The sequence below is a fragment of the Conger conger genome, chromosome 4 (genome assembly GCF_963514075.1).
Source record: "Conger conger chromosome 4, fConCon1.1, whole genome shotgun sequence".
In the NCBI taxonomy this organism is placed as follows: domain Eukaryota; kingdom Metazoa; phylum Chordata; class Actinopteri; order Anguilliformes; family Congridae; genus Conger; species Conger conger.
Genome location: NC_083763.1, coordinates 44,709,529 through 44,723,692, shown reverse-complemented (window position 1 = coordinate 44,723,692; position 14,164 = coordinate 44,709,529). Strand labels below are relative to the sequence as shown.

The 14,164-nt window shown below is 42.3% G+C and overlaps 1 protein-coding gene across 1 annotated transcript in view; it reads right to left on the bottom strand.

Annotated features, from left to right (window-relative positions):
- Positions 1-1,649: 1,649 nt before the first annotated feature.
- The window catches only part of farp2 (FERM, RhoGEF and pleckstrin domain protein 2), a 53,026-nt gene continuing 40,511 nt past the window's right edge, over positions 1,650-14,164 (bottom strand). Inside the window, exons 15-27 of the mRNA XM_061238292.1 lie at positions 13,363-13,452; positions 13,138-13,271; positions 12,953-13,034; positions 12,330-12,567; positions 12,059-12,189; positions 11,859-11,927; positions 11,667-11,756; positions 6,927-7,009; positions 6,622-6,740; positions 5,554-5,717; positions 4,002-4,109; positions 3,336-3,487; positions 1,650-3,060 (exon numbers count right to left, since the gene is read on the bottom strand). Coding sequence (XP_061094276.1) covers positions 2,970-3,060; positions 3,336-3,487; positions 4,002-4,109; positions 5,554-5,717; positions 6,622-6,740; positions 6,927-7,009; positions 11,667-11,756; positions 11,859-11,927; positions 12,059-12,189; positions 12,330-12,567; positions 12,953-13,034; positions 13,138-13,271; positions 13,363-13,452 — 1,551 coding nt within the window. The 3' untranslated portion in view covers positions 1,650-2,969. The remainder of the gene's footprint in view (positions 3,061-3,335; positions 3,488-4,001; positions 4,110-5,553; positions 5,718-6,621; positions 6,741-6,926; positions 7,010-11,666; positions 11,757-11,858; positions 11,928-12,058; positions 12,190-12,329; positions 12,568-12,952; positions 13,035-13,137; positions 13,272-13,362; positions 13,453-14,164) is intronic.

Sequence of the window (14,164 nt, the reverse complement as noted above, 5' to 3'; positions counted from 1 at the left end):
TGGTAAAGTCAGAATTGTATTCATCTCTTCACCAAATTAACATTGGATCATGGAGGGAGTGCGGGAATGAACACACTATGATATGAGTTGAAATTAAGCCATGAGAACATCTCTGACCAAACAAGTAAGGAGGGTACAGACAGGGGCATGGCGGAGCCCCCTGACCAGTTATGGAGTTCCATATTTTAGGGTGGCACACTGAGCTGTCTAGTCCTCATATACAACAATATACAGTAATGCAGCTGCACTTTATAGTTTGGGGGGGGGGGGGTTATGGGGCTGAATTCTCCACATTAACAAGTATAAGCAACTTGTGCTCACTTTGTTTTATACATAGTTTACAGGTAGGGCACTGATTATTATTTATTTTTTTGGTGACCAGGTTTTCATGTCAGCAGCAAGTGATCCATTGAGCAGTCTAACAGTCCTCACATACTGAATAATCATAGCGATTTAATTATTGCCAATGACATGCAATTTAACGTTGATTCATTCAGAACTGTTCTTTATAGGTAAAGATGATTCAGCTTATGTTCACCTGGATATGAATTTCCATTGACAATTAAACATCTTACAGAAGGGAAAATGGATATAGGTATAGATTTCCATTGTCAATATTTATTATAATTAAAATAAAAGTTCTTATTGAAGAACTAAACTGTATTTCAGATAAAATATTTAAATACTTAGTTTAGAGGAACTTAAAAAATATACCATTTGTATCCTCAGTACAACATTCATGCTTTCCTATTTGTGACCATGCTCATTAATCACATTAAATTGAAGCTTTTTGTCACTCAAAATGATAAACATATTCATTATTGTTTAAGCCTTTTATTTACTAAAGATGCTGTGAAAACCTGTTTGTGCAAAATAACGCAACAAAAAAACGAACCGTTCTTAACTAAAAAAAGTATTCATGAGTAGGTCTGGCACAACAGCTTCAAAATAAATGTCCACTTAGAATCTCTCTCCAAAACTAAATAACAGGTGAGATAATATATCCATCTTTAGGTAACTGCTAGTGCCTTCAGAAAGAACACTGCATGTGAATACAGAGAGCTCTTACAGTTCCCATACAATCACCCAACTGCAGCTCAAAATACTCCATCTGACCCCCAAAGGCATAGCTATCAAAATGCTCACTTTCCTAAGATTACTGAAACATTTTTGGTTGTACAATATGGGTAGTGTTTTTATCAATAGCCTCTTCAGCCAGAGAACAATGGCCACATCAATTTTAAAGCAGACTTATTGGGTATCCATTACCCGCAAATTTATTTTAAGCCTACCCCAATCGCTATTAACTGAAATGCGTCAGACTCTCCTTTCGACTTCTCCTCCATTACACTAACAATGTTCCACTGGGTAATAAATGGATGTTTACCATTTGTTGACCAACAGTATGTTAGATTGAAATATATAAAACCAAAACAATAGCTGAGAGTCAGGCCATTGAAAGTATGACTAAAGTGAAAATAAAAAACAGTTGTACATTTAAAAGAAGCAACAACACTGTTAATGAAGCCCCATACAGTATGACTAATGTGATACAGCTTCCAAGCAGAGTGGGAGACACAAGGTCACTGTTCCTGAGGGAATGACTCTGTTAGTGATAGATATTTGACAACCTTTTGGTTTTAGTTCATTTCATTTTATTCCTGAAAAACTGTTTAAATACGCAAGCACATTCTCCAAGACAATTCAGAGTAATAAAAAAAGGTCAACAATTATTCTTGTTTACTTGCACATTTGGATATTTTACCACAATCTGCATTTGCTTCCTTCCAACAGCACTGATTCAGGTTTTTATACATATTTTTAATACATACAATACAGTCATAGAAATAATAGACACTTTCAAAACAGCTTAGTTATAAGCAAACGTTAAAAATATTTGTAGACAACACTTCTTTATAAAGTCAGTCGGTGTTGAATCTCACCAGCTTTACATAATTACATAATCAGTCTATCATAGCAGTCTTGAGACGTTACTGCATCAACAGGCCCTGCTTTACATTTTTCTCCAAACCTTTGTCTGAATGGCAGTGTTCACCAAGTAAGGCCCACACAGAGCCCCACTCTCACACCCATCAAAAATCCCTCTAACTCAGGCTATTCCCAGAGGTGTGATGGCAACATCAGAAACACTCTCAGCTACTCTCAAGTCACCTTCTAACACACACATAGCCTGCCTGCACTTCCAAATGCCCTCCCCAAAATGGCTTCCGGATTGCCCTCTATCACTTTCACATGCGGTGTCTTACGGCGTGGCATACCATCCTTTCCCTGAGCAAATATTCCTCTTCTTTGATTTAATGTGTGGCTTTCTTTTTAATTCAAAGGATTGTTTTAAAGCTTGTCCCATGTCGGTTCCCAAACCAATAGTCACAGTTGTTTAGTGCAGTCAATTAGCAGAGTAGTACAGGTAAGATTTCAGAGGATTCAGTTTTTCAAATTGGCTGCATTTCATCTGGTCTGAGATGATATGGAGTCACACCATATCCCACATAATATGACTGATATTAATCAGGATTCATGTATTTTTCTGTTACCCAATTTTACATTTACTCATTTACCCAAAAAATACTTCTCTTGTCAATTTGGTGTTTGCAGTCTGTGCCCAAGCTGTGTACCATGTTGCAGTCCTCAGGTACTAAAGCTGTGCAATTCAGCAGTTGAACTGCTGTGTAGAAAGAAACCGCAGCTGCAGGCATTACTCGAGCCCCGTGAGCAGGCCAGCACATGAGGAAACTGTGGATGCAGCAGCAATGAAACAGGTGTACAGGTACTGCTGAAATTCATCTTGACCTCTTCCAGTCTTTTCATGTTACTGAACCAAGAGAGAACAGTTTTCTCACTGAAATAATAATAATAATAATAATAATAATAATAATAGCAATAAATACTTTCTCAAAGAGTCCGTGAGGCCCTGCCACCATCTCCAGAAGCTCTGCCTACAGAGACCATTACTTCCTGTTGATCTCTGGAGGGTCCCTGAGGATGAGGAGGCTCATCCGGCCAGTAGCGCTAGCCGCACTCTTCATCACCTCCATCCACCTGTGGGACAAGAGCACAATTCCTTACACAGCCGCCATGAATAATAACATTATAATCCACACGCTTAACATAATAACTCCAGTTAAAGGCACTCCAATCTATTGCCAGTTATTGTGGTTTAATCGAGTGCATTATTTTCAAAACTGTAAAAAAAATAAGTTTACATATCCCGTATCGGCTTGGGCCTACAGTAAAGAACAAAACAAAAAAAAGTAAATGCTCTTTGAAAAATCCTGGTTTCTGAAGCAAAAAATTCAAAGATGGGGTTTCCCTACCTCTCAAAGGTGTACTCGCTTTCTGCTCGGAAGAAGTAGACATGGGATTTGAACTGAAGCTTGAAGACGTACTCCTTAAGTATACTGTCGGTCTCCGCTGGCGTGCTGACCGTGTAGCCCAGCAGTGGAAGGCTGGCCAGGGGGAAGTCGTCCTACATCCAGAGAGAAGGTAAACAGTTGGAGACAAGCTACATTGGAGAGAGGAAGATAGATAGCCCTGCGGTGGGGTTATTTTTCCCACTCAGCGAGCTGAGAGCCACCATTCCTCACTTTATAAAACAGAGCAACTGCTTGAGCGAAACCCAATGGAAACTATATGTACTCCCTAGCAGAGGAGGAGTCTCATTTGTCTTGGGAGATACGCAAGTGTTAAGTATTTAGGCCATCTAAGAATCACAGTGAGTGCTTTTACGCCTCCTATAAATCACTGGCGGTAATGCAGAGTCCAACGGCACCTTGTTTCTTCAATCAAGCAGTTTGAGGCAGGCGCATCAATATCTCAGTTTTATTAATGAGGTCCTTTCAAAACACCAACAGAAGTTAGACTGACTAACCACCACCGCTTCCAAACAAAAAGGACAGCTATAAACAAAAGACAAGTGAGGGGGCACCAGCTGGTTTAAAGCTCCAGAGCTGCAAGGCTGAGGTATGGTATGAGGGCTGTACCTGGTGCGTCTTGTAGAAGAAAAGGCAGAAGTTGGTGAAGACCACCCACAACTTCTGCCAGCCGTTACTGTTCTTGAACTTCCTCAATAGGTACCCAGAAAGCTGGTTCTGGAAGAGGGAGATGAAGAGATAGGGGTTTAGAATTAGGGTGACACTAAAGTATATACTTCAAGCCGATATAGTTCAGTGATATATTGTACACAGTTTCTTAATCCAACTTGAATGTCTGAATGTTAGAGAGACGAGGACAGACATGCAACATGGTTAAGCGATGTATATTCTGTACTCTAAATATTCATAAATTAGCCAGAGACATTACATGGAGTGCAAAATGATATCAAATGACTACATAAAGCACTCATTACTCATACTCATACTCATACATACTATGCTTATAACTCATACTCATACTAAATATTGCAGAAAAGTAGCATAGAGGCATTACGGAGGTTTCAGTAGGAAGCTGAGGGCTGAGTGCAAAGCCGTCAAGGGAGCTATGGGGGCCACAAGTACCTGATTCATGCGCAGGTAATCAGACAGCGAGAGGTTCTGGTTGCGGTACCAGCACACGTGAGTGATGGTGTTAGGTCGCTGGCCCTGACCCAAGAGGTACCGAGGGGGTAGCTCTGGGGAAATGGCCGGAGAGCAGAAAACTGGCAGAGAGCCGGCAGAGACAGGCATCATGGAAGACGGAAATGTAAAAGATACAGAGCCAGAGCGAGAGAGGGAGATGAAGGAGAAAGACAGAGACAAAATAAGCAGTTAGCCAGAAGGGTTAGCAGTGGGGATAGGTCGGTGTCTTCTGGGGTCCAGTGGCAAGCTGTTAGCCAAAGTGAAAGAACCAGGAAAGGAAAGAAAAAAATTACTGATTGTGAGTGCTCTTCTGACAGCACATTTCTGTGGTCTAGGACTGCATACCCAGCTGTAGGACTTAGTGGACAGTAATATAAGTACACAGCTGTTAAATGCACAAAGCAATTTGCACCCACACCCAAGCACAGCAGAGATTTAAGAAGGAAATTCAAATGCTGAACAGAAACTGAGTTGAAAAGCAGGGGACATGACAGTGGGGGAAAAGGGAGGCTTTGGAACCCAGAGACACAGACCAGAATGTGATCGGTGTTAGCAGCTAAATACTTTTGGCCAGACAAAAGGAGAAGGCACACCATCAAACTAATGGAATTTGGTTATTTATGAACTTTGGTTGCAGTAATGACATGATCCAGAAGGTGGAGCTAGAGCAGGGGTGCACAGCAAGTTTCAGGATTTCGTGACAACTTCTGCTCTTAATTATTTAATTAACTCACCCGTATCTGATATTCGATTTGACTGCAAGTGTATCTAAATATTTTACTGTCCAGGAGTAAATCAGTTCTGCATAGTTTATAGAGCTGTCAGAAAACCCAAACTAGTAACTTGTTGGTACAGAAACAAGCATGCAGAGCGGCCCTCCAGGACTGGAGTTCTGCACCCCTGAGCTAGAGAGAAGATTGTTTCTCTGAGCTGGGGGCAGAAAGGGGGAGGAGGGTGAGAGGGAGGGTAGGAGGGGTACCTCCACGGCCAGGCTGTGGTCAGACATGGAGACGCTGGTGTTGCGGTGCCAGCACACGTGCATGGTGGTGTTCGCACGGTGGTGCGTTTGCTTGTCCAGGGAACTGCGGGAGGAGTGCACGTCATCCTCAGACTCCTGCTCCAGAGAAACCTCATCTGACGACCCTGCCGGCGAGGAGGGGGGAGGAGGGAGGGAGAGGTGCAGAGGGAGGTGGCAGGGTGGGGGTTAGGGTGGCAGGAGGGGGCTTAACTAGGTTGCGGCAGGATAAACTAAGGGGAATACGCATGACTCTAAAGGGGATACCTCCACCACCAGCATCTGTCAGGAGAATTGTCACACCGTGCACACCACACTAAACCCACAGCAGTCACAATTGTGCTGTAGGATTCTTCTACACTTAAAATTACTAAGCTGAATGAACAGAAAGGTGCCTCAGAACATTCTGGCCAATTTCTTTTTCATAAAATGGATGTTAGAAAAGGAGTAGCAACTGAGGAGGTAGGGGGTTACGCAGTAAACAAACCTTTATAGTTCATATAGTGGGGGGTATTTCACCACCTTCCAGATGTTCAGTCACCAAAGACAGCATTGCCTCTGAAACTCCAAGTATTATGTTTAAAATATATTTTACACTTTTCACTTCAGCTGTTCTGCTGGATCAAACACTGCAGCTGTGAATAACGGGTGTGGGACATGCGGTCAAGAAGCAGATTCTCAGCCAACCTTGGTTGCACTAACTAATTTAATAAGTGTGCCTGTTTCTACAGTACGGGGCCGAGGCCGGGAGATCACTCAGGAGCGCCAATGTTGGTGGTGAAGTTTTTATTTAATTTTGTTATCCTTTACTTCAGTTTGCAAAAGGGAGGAGCTGGTTGGCTGCAAAGTGGTTTCACTTTCTTTTGCCTTTTAGTTTTATTATTTTTGCCCGAAACCTGTGAGGGGGAAGACTACTTATTATTTATTTTGTGCTGGTGTTGGCGCTCTCTCCATGCGGCAAACAACAGTGCCGCATCTCCCTCCCAGGGGAGTCACACGGCATGTGACAGGATGTTTGTGGGGGGCTCTTACTGTTGGAGCGATCGGACAGGCTGGGGTCCATGAGGAGATCAGATTTTTCATGGGATATCTTGGACATGTCAATCGCCATGTTCAGGTCCTGGATCCACTTCCCCATCTCTGCTTTGGAACTGAGAGCACAGAGTAATACACTAACTATACTAATCAGCCAAGACTAAATTGTACTGAGGAAATTTTACTGGAAAAGGATGACAACCACAAGACATGAATTGTGACTTCACAGTGGTTTACCGGGCAGTCGTACAGATCAGTTATATAAGTTCAGAGGTGTTGGACTGAGTCAGGTCTACACTCACCTGGCGGCCACCACGATGGTCCTCTGTGCAGAGTAGATGGTGAAGCAGTGGGGCACAGAGCACTCACTCTCACTTTCCTCCACCTGGGGACAGAGAGACAGTGGGTTAAGTGACCAGCACAGCTTATTGTGGCTGTGGTGTGCGACAGCCCAGAGCTGACCTTGCTGCTCATGGTCTGACCCTCTACTGATTGTATTTCTCAGGTATGATGGCAAAATGTGGGTGCTGTAGAAGTCTGGCTCCCGAAGCTAGGTACTCACCGGTGCGTCCAGCACTATGAGCTGCAGCCAGGAGTAAAGCAGAGATGAGCTGGTTAACTGCACACAAACTACCATAACCCACACTACAATCCGTACTACACCCTACACTTTTTACTGCACATTACACACCACACACTTGTTCACACAACTGAGAGGACTGGCATCATAGGATGAAAGTATTACCAGAATGGTAAAAATGGATTGTAAAAACTATGCAGCTACCTGAAGATGATCCACGTGAAAAAACACCAATACCAACAAACTGAATCAATCCCATGTGTTAATAATGATAGTCCCTGTGGCCTTCAGCATGTGAACCAGAGTCTGCAAGCCTGGTGTTGGAGAGCCACAGGGTATTCTGGTTTTTATTAGGGGTTTAAGCCCATAGGCCTACAGTGTTATTTTTAGTGTGGCCTATCCCATAATAACCTTTTTCGAATAAACATTCATTGCTTAACAGCCTGTGTGGTTGGTAGTCCCTTCACCCAAGCACTATACCAAGCATTGCCGTAATCGGCCACATGGCAGCACTATAATCAAGCTTTACACAGTGACCCCTTTAATTTAAGACCCTAAGACCAATATCCATAGTCTGATTCATAACAAATCTGGTCAGCATGTTCCTTAGAAGGAACTGCACATGGATGCAAAAGATCATGACTCATAATTAACCTTGTGCTAATTTGCATAATATGTAGGTAATACAGTTTTTTTTGCTATACCTTTTTATTTAATTCAATAATACCAACAAAAAAAAAAGGTAGGTACTCCAAAGCGCTAATGTACCTACTAACCATACTTGGTAACTATAAGCCAGCTATACTGGACAATATATTGGACAATAACTATGGGAGCAAACTATGGGCCAATGAATTTAAGATTAGGTGTGGCTTAACCATCAGTGGGCTGCATTTGCTTGTTTGTATTTAAAGCTCAGCCAGGAAATATGATAGCAACTTTCAGAATGCTCAGGTTGACATGGTTATTAAGGCTGCCTATGGAAGAACTGTGAAACTAATATAACGTTATTTGAATTTATTCACTTAGCATTTTATAGTTTTGTATTCAGATCTCAAAAATGTAGCTTCCCATAATAAGAAATCTTTAAAAACCAAGCTCTCAAAAATGTAAGTTCCATTTTTATAAATTCACTTCGTAAAAACTAATCCCAGAAAGCAATTGACTGATTTGTGCCGTTACCGGCTGGCCAGAATTGGGACAGAACCGACCCGAAGTCACTTGCTGTCTGGGATACATTTCTTTGTGAGAAGCACCCATGATAACCTGTGATCTGAGCCATATCCAGAATAATTTTATATAATGCTGTATTAACGATGCATGTGTCCTGCACTTTTGTAGTTAGTTTGAATAAATATACACAAAAAAAAACTTTACGAAGAAATTGGAAGTTGGACACAGCTTTATAGTCGGCCTACAACAGAGAAAGGAAATAATGTTACAACCACGAAAGGCCGGAGAACATTTTAGGTGAGTGAGGCCATTTTGCAGTAAAATGTTAGCTTAGCCACCGAGACGGTAAAAGTAACTACTACTAAGTTAGGCAGCATGCAATTTTTATACAGTCTATGCCTATGGCAACATGGCGAAGTTACCTAGCTGCATAGCTACTTAAATTGATGTGATAACGTAGCGAAATGAGATGTGTAAACGAAGAGGTTTATGTAGCATTGTTGCCATTGTTTATAGCTCATTACCAGTCAAATAAGCAAATGTAACAAAATTATCCACTTTTCCGCTGTCATATGAAGCAAAGTTGCAGGATAACGTCAGCTAACTTTAGTTTAGTGGGGATGGATATAGCTTAATGCCGTCAGCCACTGCCGCTAGCGAGCACAGGTTTTGTGTCATACTGAAACGTACGACGGACGGCAAAATTATGTAACATGAGCAGGCAAACTCACAAACACATCAATTAATTATAACAATTTTTTTTTTTTTTTTTAATTTTTTTTTTTTTTTTAGATTTACCTAGCTTAGCTTCGTGTCTATAGGCGACCAACTGTCTTGCGGCCTACCAGCCAACACTCGTGGCAACAAAAGCATAAGCACAAGCACGCCATAACCAAATGTATGCATTTACTGAAGAATGCAATGTCTCTCTGACCACTGATCTTGGTCTGTAGTACTTAAGTCGTATCCGGACAAAATACATACACAGGATAGTATCTAGTTACTATAGTTGCTATTACCTAGCTAGCTGACTATAGCTAGCTCATATGAGCAGAGAGAGGTGGAGTGGGATCTTATACTCCAGCCATTAGTTATTGCTTTGTAGTTTGTAATATATAAGACCCACTGGAAATCATCAGGCCATCATGGCCAGCCAGCTAATATTACCAAACAGAACTGAATATAGATAGCTAATAATGGCAGCTAATAGTGCCCTCCATAATGTTTGGGACAAAGACTTGATTTGCCACAATTAACATGTGGTACAAGTGCACATTCTCAGATGTTATTAAAGGGTATATTTCTACATTTTGGTTTCACCATGTAGAAATGACAGCAGGATTTATACACAGTCCCCCCTCCCCCTATCCCATTTCAGGGCTCTCAGCACCTAGTCTTTCCTCTAGTCTTTCGATCACCATTGGAAACTATTGTTGCTGTTTATCAACATGAGGACCAAAGCCATTATGAGACTGAGAAACAACAGTAAAATGGTTAGAGACATCAGCCAAACCTAAGGCTTACCAAAATCAACTGTTTAGAATTAGAAAGACAACACTGGTGAGACTGGCAGGCCAAGGAAGTTCTCCACTGCCGATGACAGAAGAATTCTCTTCATAATAAAGAAAAATCCCAAGACACCTGTCCGACAGATCAGAAACACTCTTAAGGAGTTAGGTGTGGATTTGTCAATGACCACTCTCCGCAGAAGCCTTCATGAACAGAAATACAGAGGCTGCACTACAAGATTCAAACCACTGGTTAACCGCAAAAACAGGATGGCCAGGTTACAGTTTGCCAAGAAGTAAAGAGCAACCACAGTTCTGGTTGTGGACAGATGAGATGACGATTAACTTATATCAGAGTGATATATTAGGAAAATACAGCAAGAGCAAAGCATTGATGCTGATGCTGCTGATGCTTGTAGCAAAATTTATTCTGAAGTTTATAGACACATCCTATCTGCTCAAGTCCAAGTGAATGCCTCAAAATTCATTGGCAATGAGACAATGATCCCAAACATACTGCAAAAGCAACAAAGGAGTTTTTAAAAGCAAAAAAAAAAGCAATTCTTGTGTCAATTACCCGATTTGAACCCAATGCCCAGAAACCTCCAGAAAAATGTTTTTGAATAACAAATGCAGGTAGATAAGCAAGATATAGGCCTTGGAATCTGACAAGAGCATAACCTTTGCCCATACATGGATTTTCGGATCAAAGCATAATTTCTCTATGGAAAAAATGAATGGGAGTATCACATAACAGTCTCAGTTGCTGTCTGTGATTTTAAGCTGGTGTTTAACACTTGGAGGTTTTTATCCGGAGATTCTGGACTAATTTCCAATTTCCAAGTGGCACTGGGTCCACTGAATTCTGATGCCACTTTCTTTCTGATGCGAAAAAACAAAAAAAAACATCCAGTGAGCTGCAGTTCTGCGGGCAGAAACACCTTGTTAATGAGACAGGTCTGAGGAGAATGGTAAGACTGGACAAAGCTGACAGGAAGGTGACAGTAACGCAAATAACCACACATTACAACAGTGGTACGCAGAAGAGTATCTCTGAACACACAATGCATCAAACCTCTTAAGTGGATAGGCTAAAGCAGCAGAAGACAACCACTCAAATAACTTCAGAGTTAAGTACTAAAGAAAACACCAACAATAACAACAATAAAGACGTTTACAATGATACAAACAATTGTATGAAGTAGAACATTTTTATTACACTAACAGGTTATAGCCATCAGCAACGTGTCTAAATGGTGACTGAAAATAGTCATGTGCTTGATGTTATTATGTGAGTTGCTGAACACTTTGCTGTTGCAATTTGCTTTTTTAATTTACACAGAATTTTTTTAGACTATAAAAAATTTGATGAAAAGCTCTCTTTATTCATGTACAAATGTCCAAATGTCATACTTTATAAAATTTAAAAAAAAAACTCCATTCATTTCTCCCATAGACCATTGGATTTTTTGATCCGGGAGTCTAGAAAATGCTAACGAACCATAGATATTCATGAAGGGAATGACAACACAAATTCTGAGGCCTATTGGGCAGAAGTGACCACAGACACAGGTTGCCAGTGCATTATAGTAATGACCGAGCATGGCTGTTTTATAATATCTTCAACAGGACCAGGGCTGCAGACCCATGATGTAAATTATGCTGATGAGTAGCACAGACACATGCACACATACATGCATACAGAGGGACCTCCACAGCCACAGGAACCACTGCGAGATGAAATGTAGCCTGAGGGACACAGACAGTATGCCGGTACTCACAATCATGCCGTGAAGAGGCAGCTGGCCGTGAACTTTGAACTGGTTGGTAGCAGTCACCCCTTTGCTAGTGTACAGAAGCATGTCTGAGAACTGACAAAGAAAAACCAGTCAAAGATCTTTAAAAAGAACACCCGCAATAACCAGCAGTGACCAGAAGGTCGGATTCAAGCACTTAATTCTACGCTCACTCACCAGGAAGAACATCCTCTGTTGCAGGCCCTTCTTTGTCAGCTTGTACAGGCACCCCTCCCGGATAAACTCCTGGGAAGTGAAGAGGCGTTAACCATGGGGGGAGAAACGGCCGCCCTCTATATCAAACCCTTTCTCTCACTCTCAAACATTGTTACTCCCTGCTGTGTACACTCCCTGACTGTAGATGCAGATGGACTCACCCTCCCTGAGTCAGTGAGGTTCTCAACGCCAATCAAGTCCCTCTGCAGCTCCGTCAATTTCTGGAAGTTCTCCAGCCGGATCAGGCTGCTCTGGAGTTGGGTGGCCATCTCAGTGACCTCATTCAAGGCCTCTATAAGGGAGTCATATTTTGCAATGACCGGCCAGTCTATGTACTTGTGGGAGCACAAGGATCCTAGCAGGTGATATTGCTGCACTGCTAGTGTGTGTGTGTGTGTGTGTGTGTGTGTGTGTGCATTTGTACACACTAACCCTGGCAGTCTTCGTGGTTGCTGTGCTCAGGGGAGTAGTGTCTGCACAGCCGCTCCAGGATGAGCTTGTAGTGCATGAGGCGCTGGATGGGCTTGAGCAGGAAGGTGTTGAGGGGCAGGTAACAGACCTTCTGCAGCTCAAACTCTTTGTAGACAGTCTCCAGCTTTTTCAGTCGCTTGGTAGCCTTCTCCAGTTCTGTCAGGACCTCGTTGTGCTTTTGCAGGTAGCTGGTGAAATCCTGAGACAAATACATGGGTACCAGTCGCATGCATTCTGAAACATTCAGCACTACCCAGCCCATATAAGGTTGGTGCAGTCTCAGTATCCAAAAATATTAAATTCACAAAAGCATGTTCCTCAGCCCTAATGTACAGTACAGAACACTCCTGCGATAAATCTTAGAAATAAATTAGAAGAAAATACTTCTTGTTGGGCATAAACTGGTAAAATCCTAAATAACAGTCAAGGACCTTAGGTTTTTATTTCCTTTACATGAGACAGATGTGGGTTATTCAATACTTCTGGTACTTGTAGCAAAGCCTTTTACTATGCCTCTATGAAATAAACAAAATAAAATAGGCACATCTCTCTGCCAGTCCCTTTAACTGCAATTTTAGCCTTACCTTCAGAGCGCACATGTTCCTCAACATCACGTCGCCAATTCTCTGGTGGTCCCCTTTCGCATGTGCATTAGAGCGCCCCTCCCTGGTGATAACACAGAAGACACATTGTAACGTTAGGTTCTTAAAACTGTTCTCATTTTTGAGGTGGTGGTTTTCTCAAATGCACATGGAGAGGAGCCACAGACCAAAGAGCAAGCCTCTGCTCGACCTCCTTGAGGAACCCTCGGTGGAACTCGTAGATGGGGTCGATGTTGGAGAACAGCAGGTTCATCAGGCCCTCGGGCATAGCGTTCTCCTTAATCACAGCACTCCGGAACCACTGCGGAGCACAGGGGGCATGTAGATGTGACCATTCTGCAATACGCTCTTCAACCTCGAGCAGTGCACTGCACACGCGGGATGGCACTCACCACTGTAAGGACTTCCAGGTCTTTCAGATATGTCCTCTCCGTGGTCAGTATCTCTTTGGCAATGAAGTAGGCCTTGTCAGTAGGGTACCTCTGCATGTAGATGGATGTAAACAAGTCAACATAATTGACTTAATTGAATAGCTCATACCATAGAAAATAATTAGACAAGGCTACAGGGCTCTACCCTAAAAATCACAAAAAATTAAAAGGAACAGGAACTACTTACAGTACATACATTACATATACAGTAAGAAACCAGCATAAACTGACATCAAAGTGGAAGAGCAGTCCTTCCAGTGAGAACCTCAAATTAATTCCACTAATTCAAAAAAAGCACATGCTGCAAGGTGCAACTTGTGCAACGAAGAACTCGAGCTAGATGTCGGAAGGCTGCTATAACTGTACCAAGATTTACACTTTCACAGTGGACCTACAGTCAGAGGAAATGAGGACATGGAGATATTTGTTTAACTGCAGCAAATGCACCCAAGCTGAAGCACAAGGTGAAGTACGGTTAAGATTTTTATGATGGGTTATTTACAACTATATCAGGGGTGTCATCCAATTGTCATGTCAGAAAAGAACAGACGGTTTTACTCAGGCAATGCTTCTTTTTCCACCTTGGTCGAGCCTTCAGGCCATATACCGTCTAGACTCGTTTTAAAGTAATCCAAGGCAGAGCGAAGAGGGACACAAAAAGGCAGGGCAAGCAAATTAGTGACAGCTAGGGCTCCAGGAGAGAAGTGGTCTGACAGGATAGCTGAACAGACTGATGAGGGGGGGGGGGGGGAGATGGGGTGAG